The sequence below is a fragment of the Triticum urartu genome, chromosome 5A (genome assembly GCF_056163025.1).
Source record: "Triticum urartu cultivar PI428250 chromosome 5A, HENAU_Tu73, whole genome shotgun sequence".
In the NCBI taxonomy this organism is placed as follows: Eukaryota; Viridiplantae; Streptophyta; class Magnoliopsida; order Poales; family Poaceae; genus Triticum; species Triticum urartu.
The window spans coordinates 442,712,575-442,731,286 of NC_141877.1; the positions used below are offsets into that span (position 1 = coordinate 442,712,575).

Sequence of the window (18,712 nt, forward strand, 5' to 3'; positions counted from 1 at the left end):
TCTGTCTCTGATGGTTTCCAGAGGCTCTACTGCTCCCAGAATGCAAATTAATAAGTCCAAAAAACAGTAAGGCATCAGAGCTGTCTGAGAATTTATAAAGCCATAATAAAATGAAATGTGTTGGGTCTATATTCCTTTTGCTTAAAGTAAGTAAGAACATTTAGCAAAACAACTACACTATTATTTTTGGTTGAACAAGAGAAGTTCACACAACACCGTTGAATCACTCTGCAGCCCTTTCCTGCTTGTAAATTTATGGGGCCATTTGAAAAATCAGTCAAATAGTTTGAGGCCATCGCCGACGTCTTCGCAGTGCCTGACGTGCCGGAGAACGGCGCCGAGGTCCCCCTTCTTCTTGGCCCTGCAGTCGTAGCTCGGCGCCGCGTGGAAGCACGGCTCCATGGACGCCGCCTGCACACAGGGCTGGTCGGCCGCCGTCTGGTTCCTCGGCGCCAGCAGCAGCCACGGCTTCACCCCGGCGAGCCCGTGCCCGACGTACCCCACGGTGGACCAGCCGCTCACCACCGACACGTCGCAGTAGCTCTGCAGGAACATCTCCACCACCGCCTTCTGGTTGCGCGAGAGGTTCCCAGCGCCGCCGCCGACGGGCTGCAGCACGCTGACGGTCTCCCCGGTCACTGTCGCGTGCTCGTAGTACGTGGACCTGAGCTTCTCGGCGTACTCCGGGTGCTCTGAGCTGACGAGCACCGCCTTGGACGCCGCCGCCTCATGGAGGACGCCCGGGGTCGTGTCGACCGCCGGCAGGATCTTCTCCTGGCTCGTCGTGCATGCCGAGACCTGCTTGAAGTACTCCTCGAACGGCACGGGGTTCCAGGCGAAGGTGGTGATCTGCAGCCCGATCTTTTCTTGGAAGCTGCTGGCCATGTACGACGTGTAGTAGCTCGTGATGAGCTGCCACACCTCGTTGGACGGGTGGAAGAGGTACCTCCCGACGTGGTGGAACGTCGTGTCGCTCGCCGGGAACATCCACCGGAGCTCCTCCTCGAACCGCGGCACCAGGAACAGCCCCGGCGCGAAGTAGAGGTTGGAGCGCAGGATCACCCAGTTGACGTTGCCGAGGACGGCCTGGTCGTCGTCGCAGAAGAAGAGCTGCTCCGCCTGCCGGTAGTCGTGCTCCAGGTGCACGTACGCGTACGGCGGCAGCGACTCCGCCCGCAACCCCAAGCCAGCGGTGGGCTCGCCGTCGCTCTTGTCCTTGTTGGCGGGCCGGATGAAGTTCCCGTAGCTGCGGTCGCTGCCGCGGCGGAGCCCCTTGATGCGGTCGGCGAGGAAGCCCCCGGCGGGGAGCTCCCACGTGGCGCCCGGGAAGGGCTCGCAGAAGAGGCCGGCCATGTCGTCGGCGAGCTGCAGGAGGAGGACGCGGCGGGTGAGCAGCGCGTAGAGGAATGCGGACGCGATGGAGAGCACGCGGTCGCCGATGTGGCCCGAGGTGGGCGCCCACACGAGGTAGCGGCACTCCACGAGGCCCATGCTGTGCGGGGAGGGCAGCTGCATCAGCGACTTGTTGTAGGAGAGCGTGCCCGGGCCGCACTTGCGGTGGAGCGCCTCGTACTTGCGCAGCCGGGACGCCAGGTACGGCGACGGCGAGTGCGGCGACGCCCTGCGGCGGTGGAGGGACGACGCGTACCGGCTCAGGCAGGCGCCCTCGCTGATGTCCGGCGACAGGAGCCCGCCGAGCAGCCTGTCCCGGCTCGCCGCTGAAGACTCTGGCTGAGCCGTCGCATTCTCTGAAGGAAACCATCGTTCGTCAAGGAGTGAGTGAGTGAGTGGACATATATATGCCATATGATCATGGTCATGTGTGAAAATGCGATCGTTGTGTCATGTACCGTGGCGCGAGGTGACGCTGACGCCCAGATGCCACACGTCCGAGAGGTTGGGGGAGAGCGCGAGGAAGAGCGGCAGGGAGAAGAAGCAGAGCGCCAGGAGCAGCCCGACGACGAGCCACACGGCGCTCCTCGTGGCTGCCGGTGGCTGCGGCGGCGGCGGCCGGCGGGACACCCGCGTCGTCGCCGGCTTGCTCTCCATTGATTGGATTCTTCCTTCGCCGCGATGGAGCGCCTTGCTTGTGCAGGAGCTCAACCGAGCATGCTTGGAAGTCACTAGCCCAGCCGAGTAAAGTTGACGGGGAATGCAGACTTTGGGGTTTCACCTTTTTGCCGATCCAAGTAACGACGGACGTATACGACGTTGTGTGAGATGCAAACTTGCGTTGTTTATGCGTAGACTCTCGCATTTCTCTTCTTTCAACTGCTTCGCAGTGAATTCAGCGCCTCGAGCTGAGTGAGTGGCCGGTGTTCTCTGTGAACATCGAGCTGCTGTCATGTCGCACGCAGTTGCTTTCTCTTTCTTCAAAAAGGCCAAAGCTCGTGAAAGTCCTCTTCTGCGCCCCCGAGCTCGGGGATGAATAGTAAATTAAAAAAAATGAAGAGAAAAAAATCTAAATTTCTTCTGGGCAAACTTCAACAAATGTTTTGTAAGTTTGACAAATTTCATCACGAAATGACATCCACAAAATCAATGATTTCCAGCGTGGATCCACATTCGCTCCACAAGATCACTGAGCAATCATACAGAGATACGAGTAAACAGAGATCAATTAATCGATCGGCAGCCAATTAGCTGTACTTTATGGCATAAGCTGTACTTTATGGTCTCCCTGGACACTTTATGGCAACACTTTATGGTGTAAGTTCTTGCTGATAAATTATTTATCCTCTCCCTGGACATTAGCACAGCTACAGGATGAATTCATGTTGATTTAGAATACAGTCCTACGTATGCTCCTGCTCATAATTTGGAATGTTCGGCTCATGAAACTACGGCCCTTTGAAGAACTATTTACAGTTTCTTTAGACATTATTTTCAACTTTTATGTTTCTTCTTATTGGGAGAAAAAATCATTTACTTATAAGACCAACTGTTTTTTCTGCGGGGTAAAATATTGGACCAGCAAAAACGCTAGAAGGAGGGCTTGAACCTCCGACCTTGTGGTTAACAGCCACACGCTCTGGCCAACTGAGCTATTCCAGCCTTAGTTCCCTTTTTTATGTTTAACAACTTTTGATAGCCGAGACATTTTTGTTTTGCAAAGTTTACCGTTCAACATTTTAAGGACATAGAGACATGCAAGGCCGTGGCTCTTTCAAGGGTTCGTGGCCCTTCTGAAACTTATGGGTATGCATTTGATGCTTTTGATATGTATAAGATTTAGATTTCTGGCAACCTCTCTAATGCCGGTGTTTCTAGCATTCTTACTGATGACCTGCCTCATTCTGATTTGGATCCCTCCCTCTAGTTCATCAAAGGTCGGCCGCTTGTCTAATGGGTAGAGGAGAGGAGAAGCATGAAGAGGAAAAAGTGGGTTCGTGGTGGCCGGTGAGGGTCCAAGGCTGAATTGGCCCCAAAAATCTGCCCTAGTCCGGCGTTTCCGGCGGCAGCGGGGCTGAGATTGCGGTGCCAATCATTGCCACGTTCAGTTGAACCGATGGAACCCTCCTGGGGGTCGTGTTGACACATCTCCGCGCCGCGTACAGCGGGCCGAGCCGCTGCTGCTGCCTGCCTGCCTGTGCAAAGTCTTATCCGCGTCTAGTATCTTCACAGAGATTCGGCTGCCGCGCGCACGGCGAACGCCCTGCCTGCCTTGGTCACTGGAGGTTCGTTGGGCAGTTGATGCGAGCACGTCGCCCTGCTCCTGAGACGGAACCAACGATCGGACCAGCACCCTCTACACATATACGTATCACAGAAAAGCAAGGGGAAAATACACATGGACTTGGCTCCATCGATACAAGCAAGGAACAAAAAACCCACGTCCAGGGAGGAACGCCAGACGCAACGAATCAACCCCAGCAGCCTCACCCTCACCCTCACGGCAAATGGCGATTCCACGACACCCAAACCCAGCGTTACGGTCACACGCACAGCAGCAGCAAACACCAGGGAGACGCCAACTGGGCGCAGATCGTGCGTGGACACTGCGTCGCACGGCAGCAGACTCCTAGCTGTGGGACGCACTCACCCGGAACGGGTCTCAACTTGTGGGCCACCAACCACCGAGAAATATTCTGTTTATTTGGACGGAGAACCTCTGAAGAAACTGCCGCCCCGCCGAGGCAAAACGACGCAGGGGTCGCGAGCCGGCAGCCCACAGCTCTTGTCCAGTCGTCGCCGGCTCCTCGACCCTCATCGCAGTTGCCGCCCCCGCGGTTGGCGCGTTCCCCCCGATGGTCGCCCCGCTCTCCCGAGTCCTCGCCGCCCTCCTCGTCATCGGCCTCCATGTCCACGCCGCCCACGCTCTCTCAGGTGGAGTAACCCGGCCATCATCCCAGGTTCTTGCTCCAGCCTCATCGGCATCCGTTCATGGACCTCACCGGCATTCCTTCGTTCGTTCGCCGCAGGGTACCAGATAAACTGCGGCGCGCGCGGCGAGCGCGTGGCCGGCAACGTGACATGGGTCCCGGACGGGCCGTTCGTGCGCGCCGGCAACGCCGCTGCCGTCCCGTCCCCGCCGCCCGGGATGCCGCCGATGCTCGCCTCGCTCCGCTACTTCCCGGACGCGTCCGCCGGGAAGCACTGCTACGTGCTCCCCGCCGCGAGGAAGGCCACGTACCTGGTCCGCACCACGTACTACTACGGCGGGTTCGACGGCGGCGACAGGCCGCCCGTGTTCGACCAGATCATCGAGGGCACGCGGTGGAGCGAGGTCGACACGGCGGCCGACTACGCCCGCGGCCGCGCCACCTTCTTCGAGGCCGTCGTGCGCGCCACCGGCCGGCAGGTCAGCGTGTGCCTGGCCAGGAACGCGGCCACCGCGGCCACGTCCAGCCCCTTCATCTCCGCGCTCGAGGTGGTGCCGCTGGACGACTCGCTCTACAACGCCACCGACTTCTCCTCCTACGCCCTCAGCACCATCGCGCGCCACAGCTTCGGCCACCACGCCGACGTCCTCAGGTAACGGTCAGTCACCATGGCCGCCATGTTTCTCTTCGATCATGAATTCTTGATCATGCGAAATGCGCGATTCTGCAGCCATCCAGATGCAGGAGATGAGTTCAACCGGTACTGGGAGCCGTACAGCGACGGCGCCCCGGTGGTGGAGAGCCAGGGGAGCGTGGCGCCGGCGGCGTTCTGGAACAAGCCACCGGAGGAGGTGTTCCAGCGAGGACTGACGGCCAGCCGCGGGGACACCCTCGAGCTGCAGTGGCCGCCGGCGCCGCTGCCCAAGGCCAGCTACTACCTGGCGCTCTACTTCCAGGACAACCGGGCGCCGAGCCCGCTCAGCTGGAGGGTCTTCGACGTCGCCGTCAACGGCCAGGCCTTCTTCGCCGGCCTGAATGTCTCGACGGCGGGGTCAATGCTGTACGGCGCCGCATGGCCTCTGTCCGGGCAGACCAAGATCACGCTGACGCCCGCCCCGGGGTCGCCGGTCGGGCCGGTGATCAACGCGGCGGAGGTCATGATGGTTGTTCCGCTCGGAGGGAGGACGCATCCTAGAGATGGTAGTACTAACAGATCCGATCAATGCAGCAGCACCTTCCATTCGCCATGGCTGATCCAGTCCCTTTCCTCACGACAACTCTGTAAACCATTCGTGCATTTTATGAACGATTTGCTGCAGTGATCGGCATGGAGGGGCTCGCGAGAGGCTTCGCCAACCCGCCGTCGGACTGGAGCGGCGATCCTTGCTTGCCCGTGGGGAACTCGTGGACCGGTGTTTCCTGCAGCCAAGGCGCACTTGCTCGAGTAACTGCTCTGTAAGTTGCAAACAAGATCAGTATGTTCTTGCCAATTTCAGTCTCTCAACTATGGAGAATGAGCTTTGTGCATTTGCTGCTGCAGCAACCTCACCAATTTCAGTGTTGAAGGGTCGATATCTGACCACATTGCTAATCTGACTGCAATCTCCAGTGTGTAAGCTTCTTGACACAAACTGATGTCAGATCTGCATGCCAAATGAAAGATTGAGTGTTTTGATTGAAGAAATGTTTTGCTGCAGCTGGCTTGTGGGGAACAATCTGACAGGACAAATTCCAGTTATGAGCTCCCTGCATCATTTGGCATCTCTGTAAGTAGAAACATACTACATGATTATTTGCGCAAAAATGAATTTTTGTAGGTTCATAATTATACTACTACTGGTCGACAAAATGAAGATGCTGTCTGTTCCATTTCACTACTTAATCCGGGTTGCATTTCTGACCTGAAGGCACCTGGAGGACAACCAATTGGCAGGGCCGATTCCTCCGTCGCTCGGAGAACTTCCAAGACTTCAGGAACTGTAAGTGGCTTCAACATGCAGTCCATGCTTTGCCAGGCTGTTGCTGCATTATCCAGTCATGATGCTGCTCAATTGACATACATGTTGCAATTTCTGACAACTTGAATTCTTGTTCAACAGGTTTGTGCAGAACAACAATTTACAGGGCAACATTCCGATCGGCCTCAACAGAACGAGCATTACATTCAAGTGAGTGATCACCGACATTGTACTACAGTATTATATTTTAGTGGAGCATTCTATTTTTGGAGAGCTTGTGATACCATATAGTCTTGCAGCGAATGACGAATTCATACTTTGACAGGTACACACCTGGGAATAACCTTAACCAACAATAATGTCGCAAGGAACAGAACATCAGATGTTCATGGGATAGTGAGAAGCCATCGACAGACAACAGTGTGAGAATGAGTACTGCACATGCATATCTAATTGGCAGAAGACAATGTTGGCTTATTTCTCTTTCGGTATTGCCAATGTTTTTGTTCTTTCTTGATTTTTTTGGGAGACAAAGGTGTTACTATTGTATATGCCAACTGTACACTATGAACTTTGTCACACTTGATTCCATTTATTTATGTGTATATGTAAATATGTAAATTTGTAAATTTGTTAGAGAGGCAATCACATAATATGCTTTTTTTATCAATGTGGATGCCAGAGGCAACCTCTCTATTCGAAGAAAGTTTAAGGCCTCATTTTTTCACGATTACAAGGAAGACGGACCCAAGTACACATAACAAAGTTCTCTGCTCTGATGCAGCTGGCGTCGAAACGATCTGACGCCGTGTGCACATCTTCTTACGGCACTCTTCCTCAATGCAGTTTTGTATGGTTCATTCGGTAGAAATTTCTTCCACACCATAGTCCGAAACAGAATGGCCTCCTTTGTATGTACTTCCGACAGGGTGCTTGATTTTCTCAGCACATACATAGCAATTTTCTATGTCATTCTTATATCCTGGGATGTACTTACACTCAACTTCTTGTTTACGGCCACCTATGAAAAAAATAACCGCGTTAGGGTTCCAAGAAGTAAATACAACCAGTCATGCCAAACATTCCATCAATGGTACTCTACAAGGAAATGGTATTCTTTCATGACAGTTAGGTACAGAAAAAGGGTCTACTTCAGTCCAAAACTAGTTTAGCATATTACACAACGGTCAGAAACATAATAATTAGTACAAGAGCAATGCATATTCCAGAGTTTCTGGAAAGAAAATAAAAATAATGTGATGGCATCAAAGCCTGCAGATAAAAAGAAAAGGAGCTTACCAGCAGAGTTATCATCAACAATCTCGCATGCGCTGACGCGATAATATCCATTGGAGGCATTGTCGTTATTATCCATTTCTGCCATCAACTCAGAAAAGAAGATTTGCTCTGACCCCGTGGCAACGTTCCTCGCCTTGAAGTTCATGTGCAAATAGGCGAAGTAGCCCTCGATGAAATCAAAAACATCGTTCAAGCGCACGTGTGTAAACTCATAGCGTTCCTGCGGATGAAAAGATACAAGTTGGAAGTCAAAATGGAGAATGTGAGCGAAAAGAACGGATATGAACAGAACTTTTTTTTTTGTGCAGATGAAGGAAGAAACATGTAGGAATAGATGAAGCAAAACAAGAGCTTACAGGGTGACTCTTATGATAGAAAACCAAGGACATGTTAGCTCTCTTCTTGTATAGACGCCTCCAACGGGATATCCGTTCATCCGGTGTCAAAAAGAGTAGCTGAAGACCCGTAAACTCTGCTCCGGCATCATATGCACCGCCTTCCTCTGTTTCGCTCTCTCACGCAGGTTTGGCTCCTGATGTTTCTGCATCGGTTACAGGTTTGCTGCGGGCACCAATATGATGCAATTTCAATATCTGGATAAAGGCAGCTAATGGTGGAAATTTGAATCAAAAGACTGAGAGTTTCTGAACTTACAATCAAAGGTAAAAGCAAACTTATTGTTTTCCTTCCTAAAATACTATTTGAAGCACGAGCAATTTGATAAAATGGCACACTTTTCCTTGTACTTTGATCCAATGGCACATCTTTTTTTATTGGATTAAACAACACACTTTTGATACATAGCTGGATAAAATGACACAAACTGAGTTTTTTTTTCCTTTTTTAAGTCTGGGCACACAAGTCATAATATTTTGGACTATTTTGCCCTTTCTTCTTGGTCAACTGGTTCGGAGCCAAGCACAGCTATGAATCCTCGCCGCTACTGGTTCGGTGTGCTTCTTCCCCACAACTATGAATCCTCGCTGCTACTCCCCGGCGCCACCACCTCATCGCGCCGCGCCCGTTCCTGTGGAGGACGCTCTGCTGTCCGCCGCACTCCGACCGCTCCCTTGGCGTGTCGGAGAAGAAGGGCGCCGCCGTCCACCACGCTCCGGCCGCTCCCTCACCCATGCAGGAGAAGAAGGGTGCCGCCACTTCAAGTTCCCTGCAGCGCGTCGTAGTCCAGGTCCCTCGCTGGACATGTTCGAGTCCTGACTGTAGCACGTGTTCGTAGCTGCTTGCAGTTGTAGTTGGCTGTAGCTGCTAGCCGCTGTAGTGCTAGCTTTAGCAGTCTACCTGATGAAACTCATGCCGTTGGCCTGAATTTAGCTTTTAATTTTGATTGCCCGTTCAGCTGTCTAAAAGCTACATATGCTTTTTCCTGTGAAGAAATTCAGCTTGTATTGATGCCCGGTCCTGAAGAAATTTAGCTTTAATTTACATGCTTATTGAATCGAATTAGAAGGAGAGAGAGATATATATAATAGAGAGAGAGAGATGAAGGGAGAGACGGGATGGGAGGGAACCTGTGAGTCTCCTCGGGATCGTTCGTCTCTGTTTTGATCGTTTCTCTGGGTCATTCGTCTCCTCTGATCTTTTTTGGTATAGTCTCCTTTCCTTTGTTTTAATGGAACCGGTTGACCAGACAGAAGGGCAAATTCGTCCAAAGTATTATGACGTGTGGGCTCAGACTTGAAAAAGGAGAAAAAACCTCAGTTTGTGCCATTTTATCCAGCTATGAATGAAAAGTGTGCTATTTAATCTAATAAAAAGAAAGTCGTGCCATTGAATCAAAGTACAAGGAAAAGTGTGTCATTTTATCAAATTGCTCTTGAAGCACTGAGTGCTTTCACGCAACATCCATAGTATGATCTGGCGTCGTTAGGTTTCAGCCCTGATATTAGCTACCGAAGGGAAGAGGATGGACCAAACGGCTCAACTTGAACGGAGGGGCAGCAGCTTACACGGAACGGCCCGCCGGCGGGGACGCATCCCGGGCACGCTTAGACTGCAGTCGGGCGCTCCTGCGCGGCTCTGCCGCCGCCAGCCGATTCATGGCGAACGCCGCGGAATCGAGGGTTCGTCTAGTGGAAGGGGAACGAGGGACGAGGGTTTCGTTTTAGGAAGATCCCACGAAACAGAAACGAACTCATCGGGACGAGGGACGAGGCTATTTTAAGGCGGCCGCTAGCTAGGCGTTTATATGCTGGCCCAGATGGGATCGCCGTCTCCGGCGCCGGCGCCGCCGAGGTGGGTTATACTGCGCCGCATTCCACAAGTGTGCCATGATCTCGACGACGACTTCTCCCTCACGCTCGGCGAGCCCCCGCGCCTCACCGAGCTCGCCGTGTCCCCGCATCTTGCCCCTGACGGCGTCTTCTACCGACTGCTTCCCCTTGGTCCACGCCGCCGATCCGTCCGGAATCCTCCTCGTCTCCGCCACCTACGGCCGCTGCTCCATTGGCCCTCCCTCCGCCGACGAGCAGGCGGGGAATTACACGACGAACTACTTCGCCTGGAATGCCGCCATCGGCTACACCCACCGCCTCCCGCCGCATGAGGACTCTGTAAAGCACACCGGCAACGTCGGCCTCGTCGTCGCCCCTCGAGACTGCGACGAGTACAATTTCATGGTCGCCGAGCTCCTGCCCGCCGGCGACGGCGACCGCGCCACTCTATTCTGCTATTGGTCATACGGTCGTGAATGGGTGAAGAAAATTCTTCCCTTTCCCCTCAAATGCCGGTGGTCTGGTGCCCGTACATTCTCGCACCAAGGGAAGCTCTGGTGGTTGGATCTCTCGCAAGGTCTTCTCTGCTGTGATCCTTTTGCTGAAGAGCCGGAGCTCCTCTTCGTGCCACTCCCTGATGATATAGATACACACACTCGAGACAGAGATGTCGGCAACCGTCGCTGCGTAAATCTGAGCAATGGTGCGCTGTGGTTAGCGGAGATGACTCACCACCGCCGTGCGCTGCTCGTTAAGATGTGGAAGTTGGGCAATCAAGGGCAATGGACTCGCGATTACGAATTCAAGTTTGCGGATATCTGGGCTGACACCAGCTACAAAGAAACTGGACTGCCGAAGAAGAAGCCTGTGTTGGTAGCCATCAACCCTGATGATCCTGAGGTGCTTTACTTCGTTTTGGAGGGTAATCCCCTCGAAGTTAACATTTGTGCCAAAAGAGTTGAGCTGTGTGTGGCTTTCAGCCCTACCACAAATTTGAAAATAGACCGGGGGTCCTCGCAATTTGTTCTCACTTGGAATCTTCCGACATCGGTAGTTTCATCATCAGGTGATATAAATGTTGTGTTTTTGCAAACTGCTCGTCATTACTTGTTACCGTTTGAGTTATTGTGTTGCTTTGCTGACTTGATTTTGTGTGCCACAAAGTCTAGGTACCATTACTCATCTACAATGCCATCCGTTTATACTGCCCGGATTACATGTGAAATCGAGAATGTATTAGTAGTTTGAGCTATGTCATTCTGGAGTTTGCGCCACATAATATTGTTTGGTTTTCTGAATCGGTTATGTTTGCTGCATAGTTTACCTATATGGATTAACACACATATACTGTGTAGCTTATATGTAAGACATCACGAATGGGTTTGAAAGTTGAGTCGTGTCGCTCTGAAGTTCGTCTTTACATTGTTGTGTTGAATTAATTATGTTTGCTGCATACCATGGTTCTCATTTCTCCTCTAAAATCTTGTCCATGCGTACTGTTTAGATTACACAATAAACCGAGAAAGGTTTTGACACTTTTGAGTTGTGTGGTTCTGGAGTTTCTGTCGTATATCATTCTGTAGCTTTGCTGAATCGATAGTGTTTGCTGCATATACTCATCCTTGGCCGCGATGGAGCGCCTTGTGCAGGAGCTCAACCGAGCCCAGCCGAGTAAAGTTGACGGAGAATGCAGACTTGGGGGTTTCACCTTTTTGCCGATCCAAGTAACGACGTTGTGTCAGATGCAAACTTCCTTCTTTGCAGTAGTAAATTCAGTGCCACTGCAAAGAAAAAAAAGAGTAAATACAGTGCCTCAAGCAGAGTGGCCGGCGTCCTCTGAACCGGACGGCACTTTGGACGTCAACACTGCTACAATTTCTTTTACCCGAGGTGCATCGCTCCAAATTTTTATCACTGAAAATGTGATAAAACAAGCCACATGCACGCCAAAGGGTTCACCTCCCCCACAAGAGGGTATTTCCTCTTTGCCCTACAGCGACAACAGAACGCTACAAACTAAAATAATCCATGGTGCTTAACCACACAAAAAACTAAGCACATACTCCCAACTCTGTACCTCGTTCGCTCCACATCTTTCTTTACTTCATCGCTTCTTCTTTCTGTCTCTTATGTATATATTGGCCAGCTAGATACTTGGACGCCATCATCGCCACTTCAAATGGGACGTCAAAGTAAGTAGATGAAGTAAGAAATTAATACACGCCCAAGGTAAAGAAACACGAATTGCTGACACAGCTAACCATCTAAATATGTCGTACTTTGAAGGGTGAATCAGTACAGTTACCTTGCTGAGCTCGAGTGTCGGCCGGTTGGGATTCATGCCAAGCGCTTCCCTGACTGCAGTCTCTGCAGCCTCCACCTCCCCGGGCTCAGGCTTGGACCACCTCCCGACATACACATGCTCAAGCGAATAGACATTCTCCAGGCCGAAATCCAAATCGCCAAACTGATCCAGTGTTTGCCGCGCCGAGAACCGTAGCTTGAGGGTTTGGAGCTTCTGCATGGCTCCCTGGGCAAACCGTAACTCCATGACGTGACTGGCGACCTTGAGTGTTGTTAGACAAGGGAATGGATGACCGATGTCGATCAATAACCTATCTTGTCTCTCTTGTGTGGGTTCAACAACCCATATGTCAAGATAACTCAACGATGGTATGCTCCCAAGCACTCGAAGGTCCTCCGCTCGCAGCGTTCTTAGGCCATGGATTACGAGGAAGGAGAGGCAGGACAGGGACGACATCCATCTTGGCAGTGCACAGTTGATGTTGTTGATCAGATGAATTGTCTGAATGTATCGAGGCCGCGGCAACAAATAGTCGCTTCCGGAGTCTAAGCCGAGATGGGCACCAATTATTTTTATCGTTTTGAGATTGACCAGATTCGAGAGACACCGGCAGAAAGGTCCCTCGTAGCTCTCGTTCCATTCATCGAAACTGATGAGAAGGTTTCTCAGTTTCGTCAGCTTCCCTACATCATGCAGCATGGATGGAGACGTTATAGTGGGGATAACTGGAAAATCTTGCAAGGATTTCAGATCGCCAAACTGATCTGGCAGCTTGGTCCGCCTGTCAATATGCAGGTACACTAGCTGCGTTAGCCGGACAAATTGCGGCGGCAACACTTCTATTCCAGTCTGACTTATGTCCAGTACCTGCAAGAACTGCAGATTCCCGATCTCTTCTGGGATCTCAGTTATGGATGTATTGCACAGCCGTAAATATCTCAAGTGAAGCAGATTGCACATAATCTTCACATGATGATTATCCACATTCAGACAGTAACTTAAATCCAATGCACGTATGACTGGAAAGCTTGAGAGGGCTGGCAGTAAATTGATATCTTGCCCAAATACAAAAAGTGATCTCACATGAGACAAGCTCATGGTTGCCAGCTTTTTAAAATCATCTTCATTTCTGGTTTGTACAGACAGTCGATGTATCTTGCTTGATGCAGACACAGGCTGCAGACCACCTACTTTTGTTAGGAAGTTCTCTTCGCTTGAAAGGGAAGTGATGAGGTCAAGCACCATATCGTGTACACGACAAGCCCTCGCTTTATTACCACTCCCAATATCTACAGGTTGAATCAAACTTTTGTTAATCAGCTGAGCAAAGTATTCCTCTCCTACTTCATACAAGCTCTTCCCATGCTCTTCCTGAACAAAACCTTCACCAATCCATTGCCATATCAAATCTTCAGCAACAATGGTATAATCCTCTGGATACACACTGATAAACAATAAACATGTCTTCAGATGTGCAGGTAGGTCGTAGTAACTCACTGATAATACCCTTCTCATGTCCTGCATATCAGAACTATCTTGTGGCCCGGAACCCATAGATTGGTACACCTTGGGCCAATCATTTCCTCTTTTACTAGCTAGCATACTAGCTGTTGTCATTATAGCCAATGGTACTCCACCGCATCTCTTTAAAATGTTCTCAGATACTTCAGCTAATTGAGTAGGAGGGTACTTGTCTTCGATACCAAATATTCTTTGGTGAAATAACTTTCTCGAGTCGATAGGAGAAAGAGGCTTTAGGTCATAAACACTACCAACTTGTTTGGCAACATCAAGAATACGAGTTGTTATGATTATTCTACTTCCACATCTGTTCTCAATGAAAGCATGTTTGATTGTTTTCCATACAGAAATGTTCCATATGTCATCAATCACAATGAAATACCTACAAGGGGATACCGAAGGACCATACATTAGTAACCTATATGTGAACTTCTCTTTTTTCGAGTGCACACAAGTGAAAGCATATCAACAGAAAGGAAACAAGGGAGTTAGCTGTGATGTACTCCCTCCGTCCGGAATTACGATGTATCTAGGCGTATTTTAGTTAATACACCCATTTTATCCGTTTCTGCGACAAGTAATTCAGGACATAGGGAGTATTATCAGTATTTAGTCAACCTCTAATTGCTTAGACATGAGCCTCCGAGTTAGAACAAAAGAAATTAGAAACATCAGAATAATGAAGATACAAACTGAGGAAACAAAGCATATCATCTTTCTAGAATTGGATCCTCTTATTCATGGTTAAATTAGAAGTCGTTCGTGCTTAAGGGATTACATTTTATTTAAAATATCATATTAGTAAAGGATCATACTTTAAGAATGATAAGAACACTCAAACCCTGTGACTTGCTTATTTGGGTGATATACTTATGGACTGAATGTCTTTGATTAGAAAAGTGTCAAGCAAATATTAGATATATCCACTAATTAACTACTTGTGTAACATGGAATAGCTCTGTAAAAACTTTAAGTCTACTTCGACTCCTGTTATTCAAACAATTGAGCAAACATCGATGACCTGCTAAACTCGTAAAGTTTGACCACTTCAATAGTGCGGTTGATGCTAAGATATATACCTCTTTTTTAGAAGAAAATCTCTTAGCTCACTGATGAGCTGTGCTTCGCCCCACACCGCTTCATTGATGTTACTATACTTGTGCTTGTCAAGTTGATGAAGAATGTTCTTGAAAATCTTCTCAATGTCCGGATTAAGAGACACGGAAACAAAAGCCCCACAATCGAATTGTGATTTAAGCTTTTGATACACCGCATTAGCAAGAGTTGTCTTGCCTAATCCCCCAAAACCAACAATGGAGACTATCTTCAGCTGCTGCTTAGACGCCTCGGTCATCGTCTTGACTAGCTCTTGGATCTTCTCTTCGGTGCCAATGAGCTCTGTCTCCTTTTTGTAGAGAGCTGACAGGCGAAGGCTATCAACACTCGTGACAACAGGCCGTTCAACACCTTTGTCAACCTTGTACCTATCGCGCCGCGCGCTGACCTCCTGGATGCGTCTCTTGATGTGTTTAACCTCGGTGCCGATCTTGTGGCGCGTCTTGGCCCTCGTCAACAGGTCGATGCTCCTGTGGATGAAACCCATGAAGCTCTGCGCCTTCTCCTCTGCACGGCCGTCGAGATGCACCATGAATTTGTCGACGCTGTCCTCAATTTCGTAGGACAGGTCCTTGACATCCTTGGCCCAAAGCTTTACAAGTTTACTAGGTGGGTGGTCAATCGGGGCCTCCGAAACCTCTATGAGAGCAGCCTCCATTCTCTCCAGCTCGGCCGTGAGGAACAGGATCTCGCCCCTGACCTTCCTGTGCAGGTTGTACTCATCCTTGAGCATGTTTCCCAGCTTGGGCAGGAGGGTGCTCATGGCCCCCGTCACGACCTCCATCCTCGATTGCTAGCTCGCGCTGAGTTGTGCGCAGGTGGCCCTCCTGGAGCACCTCCCTACGCGGCTTCAGAGTTCAGAGAGGGGAAGCTGCAAAATCCGAAGAAAACCCGAAATCAGGCCATGGGGACAGGAGTACAGGCGCAACGGACAACGCGGCGATCGAAACCACCGGACCTGTGGCAAGTCAAGCGGCGGTCGCGACTCCTGGGAAGCTGGCCGGCCTGCTGGCGAAGCTATCGGCGACGGCGGCACACGCGGTAGCACGAGGACATGGGTGGTCCGTGACTAGATGGATGGGTGGGAGGAAAGGATGCAGGGGATGGCAATAAATGGAGCCAAGCGGGAGGTGTACCTTACCTACATCGTCGGAGGAAGTCGTCCCGCGCGCGAGCAGTGCCGCCGACGGCGACCGCATGGTGCGATCTGCCGGCCACCACTCCGGCGGTGGGTCCAATCCTAGGGCCCACCACCCAATGAGCCAAGTGATGTTTTTTCACTAGGTGGAAACACGAGACACAATAGTCGTGACCGAGAAAGACTTGGCGATATCTATCGTGCGGCTGCGGGCTGCGGCCGTGAGAAATTTCGCCTCTCTTTTTTTATTTTGCGGGAAGAGAAATTTCGCCTCTCGCCGCGACTCGCTGCCAACCGCACCGGTCGCCGTGCCGTTGTGATAGGTGTGAAAATGGAGCGGTGTCCCTCAAAAAAAGAAAAAAGAAAGAAAATGGAGCGGTGAAAATAGAAACGGAGAGGAAATATGAAAATGAAAATGAAAACAGAAATTAGTAAAATGAAAATGAAAACGCAAACCACCTACTATTGTCACGAAGTTCTCTTGGCTTGAAAGGGAACTCCCAACATCTTCAGGTTGAATCAAAGCTTCTATGAATAAGGCATCCGCCACCGCCCCATGAATGGATAGTAGATGCAAAAAATAAAATAAAATAAGAAGGTTGATATAAGACGCGGGGCGGGGGGGTTGGTCGCGCCAAGCGTTTAAAGTTTTAGGTCTAGTCGCGAATATACACGCGAGCATACACCCTATACAAACTAGAAGATATCCCGCGCGTTGCTGCGGGATTCCAACCACTTATTTTTGGATAGAATAATCATATTTAAGGGGTGAAAGCATTAAGATCCATTTCCATACGAAAAAACACTATATATCAGTGCACCAAAAATTTGAGAACATATTGGATATTAATGATACCTGAAAGTAGTGTTCCCTAAAGTATCATAAAAGTACTTTGGTACCTGTATTCATAATACATATTGGCAGGTTGGCCCATTGTTCCTAGACCTAGCAACATATATATGAAGAGCCTGGTTTCAAATCCATGCAAATTCTACTGATTGAATATTGATAAGGATCTTGTTCGAAAAATATTTATAAGAATATACTAAGACAAAGGTATTTGAATGAACTAAAAAGAGGTGTGCCCTTAGCTGCCACATATGAGAAACGGAAGGAGAGTATTAACACCAAAAAGTTTCATTTCAAGAAGCAAGCACGTGGTTTGCAAGTCTGATATGCTAATCACTTCACAGAACTGCTTCATGTCCTGGAATAAGAACACATCCAACCGAAACTCCTGGACACCCGTCGACGGTATCTCCATGGGACACATCCCATCCTTTGAGCTGACTTAAACACTCCCAGCTTCAGCACCGCTGCCAAACGTCTTGGCATGGCGAATCCTGAGCTGAAGCAAACATAATGATTAGTACTCCCAAGTCACAACCATTAGTGAATGGATAAAACAAATTAATCATAAACTTCTAAGGCAGATGACGAAGATCTTTGAGGCTGATAGGATGGCACCGGATGTTGTAGCACCCATCAGATCCCCTGACATGCTAAGAAGGGAAGTCAGAGGTGACCCTTCAAAAACGAACGCCAACATTATGAAAGAAAAAGGAAACAAAAACAGACTTGCCCATGCTCAGCCTTCACGCCGTTGTTGATTCGCCAGCGCCGCCAGTGATTTTTTTGTCTTGCCTGCATGTCTGTTCGCTCATCATTTTTCGTGTCTCCGGTCGTTCGAAAGAAATATGAAAGCTGATGGCTCGGAGGAAAGTACTACCAGGGGCTCGCCGGCGACGATGATGACGGGCGGTCCGAGAACCAGAGCGCCAAGAAGGTAGGCTGGCTAATTCCACACCAGCGGCTGCTTCAGCTCCACATATTCAATTTAGTCGATCTATGTAGTGCAAATATGGGATTGACATCTCCTTGCCGAAGTAGAAATTCACTGGCGTGAGCCGGGGAGGAAGACGCATGGGAATTGGGAACATAGCGCTATAAAGTACGATCTCCGGCCGACCGGCCGCTCGACTGCCTTGTCAATTAATCCTTTGGAATAAAGGTATGGTGGCTCGAAGATTAAAGGAAAGGACGCGATGGGAAAACACTTCATCAAGGAATAAGCCAGCAAGCGATCGGGTGTGAGGGTGGAGTACAGAAAATAACGAAGAGGCATGGGTGGGAAAATTGCTGAGGTGGCTAGATTCTGACGTGGACATGTTGCATGTGTTGCTCCTATTTAGTATCGATGATGTGGCATGGTGATGATGTGGATAGTGTGCATGTTGAGAGAATAGGTAAAAGTGGAGAGCAACTTTTTAAGAATGTTAGATATGATGTACATCTAGCATAGCTTTCCTTTATCACTTCATCTAAGTGAAGCATGAGATGCCTCCTTATAAATTGGTCTAAACATGTGGTACTAAGAGCAACTCTAGCAGACACCTTTAAATCGTGACCCGTAAAAGCGGGATAAGGGTTGAGAAAATCACGTTTTCGAGTATTCTCTTTTACCGCTCGGGTTTGCGGGTTTTGTTCCGCTGCCATCGATTTCGGTCCCGCAAACTGTAAAAGCACACAAATTAATTGACCAAGATTTTGAGCAAATAAAACATAAACATTGAGAATTCAAACATGATCTTGACACTACCACACAGTTTTGGCGACATTTTAACATAGTTTTTGTACCACAACCCAAAATACATCACCACACCATCCGTCATCACTCCATCATCATCATCATCATCATCATCATCATCATCATCATCATCATCATCATCATCATCATCATCATCATCATCATCACAAGATGCCACCATTGCCATCACCACTTGCCTAACCACCATGCTCATCGAACCTTGGCACCTCATGGCCT

At 49.8% G+C, this 18,712-nt stretch overlaps 5 protein-coding genes, 1 long non-coding RNA gene and 1 other non-coding gene across 15 annotated transcripts; 2 read left to right on the forward strand and 5 right to left on the reverse strand.

Annotated features, from left to right (window-relative positions):
• Window positions 1–106: 106 nt before the first annotated feature.
• Window positions 107–2,179, reverse strand: LOC125509558 (galactoside 2-alpha-L-fucosyltransferase). The gene is made up of 2 exons (XM_048674546.2): window positions 1,851–2,179; window positions 107–1,748 (listed from the first exon to the last, which is right to left on the reverse strand). Exons 1-2 carry the CDS (start codon window positions 2,047–2,049, stop codon window positions 274–276), a joined length of 1,674 nt encoding a protein of 557 aa, XP_048530503.2. The 5' UTR covers window positions 2,050–2,179; the 3' UTR covers window positions 107–273.
• An 801-nt stretch (window positions 2,180–2,980) lies between these two features.
• TRNAN-GUU (transfer RNA asparagine (anticodon GUU)) lies at window positions 2,981–3,054 on the reverse strand. The gene has a single exon. It is a non-coding gene; the product is annotated as a tRNA-Asn (tRNA).
• A 774-nt stretch (window positions 3,055–3,828) lies between these two features.
• LOC125509560 (receptor-like protein kinase At3g21340) lies at window positions 3,829–6,945 on the forward strand. 2 transcript variants are annotated; one of them, XM_048674549.2, is made up of 9 exons: window positions 3,857–4,326; window positions 4,422–4,974; window positions 5,053–5,522; window positions 5,642–5,777; window positions 5,863–5,934; window positions 6,020–6,088; window positions 6,230–6,301; window positions 6,422–6,490; window positions 6,606–6,945. In XM_048674549.2, the coding sequence occupies exons 1-9, from the start codon at window positions 4,248–4,250 to the stop codon at window positions 6,637–6,639; spliced, it is 1,554 nt and encodes a 517-aa protein (XP_048530506.2). In that variant the 5' UTR covers window positions 3,857–4,247; the 3' UTR covers window positions 6,640–6,945. The 2 variants fall into 2 exon arrangements, 1 of the variants encoding a protein (XP_048530506.2); XR_007284150.2 differs by lacking the exon at window positions 6,606–6,945 and having other exon boundaries at window positions 3,829–4,326; window positions 5,863–5,930; window positions 6,422–6,489.
• A 137-nt stretch (window positions 6,946–7,082) lies between these two features.
• Window positions 7,083–8,138, reverse strand: LOC125507092 (uncharacterized). The gene is made up of 3 exons (XM_048671786.2): window positions 7,936–8,138; window positions 7,580–7,799; window positions 7,083–7,301 (listed from the first exon to the last, which is right to left on the reverse strand). The coding sequence occupies exons 1-3, from the start codon at window positions 7,966–7,968 to the stop codon at window positions 7,138–7,140; spliced, it is 417 nt and encodes a 138-aa protein (XP_048527743.2). The 5' UTR covers window positions 7,969–8,138; the 3' UTR covers window positions 7,083–7,137.
• A 1,640-nt stretch (window positions 8,139–9,778) lies between these two features.
• On the forward strand, window positions 9,779–11,055 carry LOC125507093 (uncharacterized). Its single transcript, XM_048671787.2, has one exon. It carries the CDS (start codon window positions 9,865–9,867, stop codon window positions 11,053–11,055), a length of 1,191 nt encoding a protein of 396 aa, XP_048527744.2. The 5' UTR covers window positions 9,779–9,864.
• Window positions 11,056–11,229: 174 nt separating this feature from the next.
• Window positions 11,230–16,051, reverse strand: LOC125509559 (disease resistance protein RGA5-like). Of its 7 annotated transcripts, none has more exons than XR_007284144.2 (6): window positions 15,708–15,879; window positions 14,713–15,620; window positions 12,113–14,015; window positions 11,885–11,980; window positions 11,693–11,797; window positions 11,230–11,588 (listed from the first exon to the last, which is right to left on the reverse strand). XR_007284144.2 is itself a non-coding variant. In XM_048674548.2 (4 exons), exons 2-4 carry the CDS (start codon window positions 15,531–15,533, stop codon window positions 11,972–11,974), a joined length of 2,733 nt encoding a protein of 910 aa, XP_048530505.2. In that variant the 5' UTR covers window positions 15,534–15,620; window positions 15,708–15,879; the 3' UTR covers window positions 11,624–11,971. The 7 variants fall into 7 exon arrangements, 1 of the variants encoding a protein (XP_048530505.2); XR_007284148.2 differs by having other exon boundaries at window positions 11,693–11,816; XR_007284145.2 differs by lacking the exon at window positions 15,708–15,879 and adding an exon at window positions 15,891–16,051 and having other exon boundaries at window positions 11,693–11,980.
• Window positions 16,052–16,891: 840 nt separating this feature from the next.
• LOC125556159 (uncharacterized) lies at window positions 16,892–17,948 on the reverse strand. 2 transcript variants are annotated; one of them, XR_007305023.2, is made up of 3 exons: window positions 17,618–17,948; window positions 17,467–17,540; window positions 16,892–17,390 (listed from the first exon to the last, which is right to left on the reverse strand). It is a non-coding gene; the product is annotated as an uncharacterized LOC125556159 (long non-coding RNA). The 2 variants fall into 2 exon arrangements; XR_007305022.2 differs by having other exon boundaries at window positions 16,892–17,540.
• Between the last annotated feature and the right edge of the window lie 764 nt (window positions 17,949–18,712).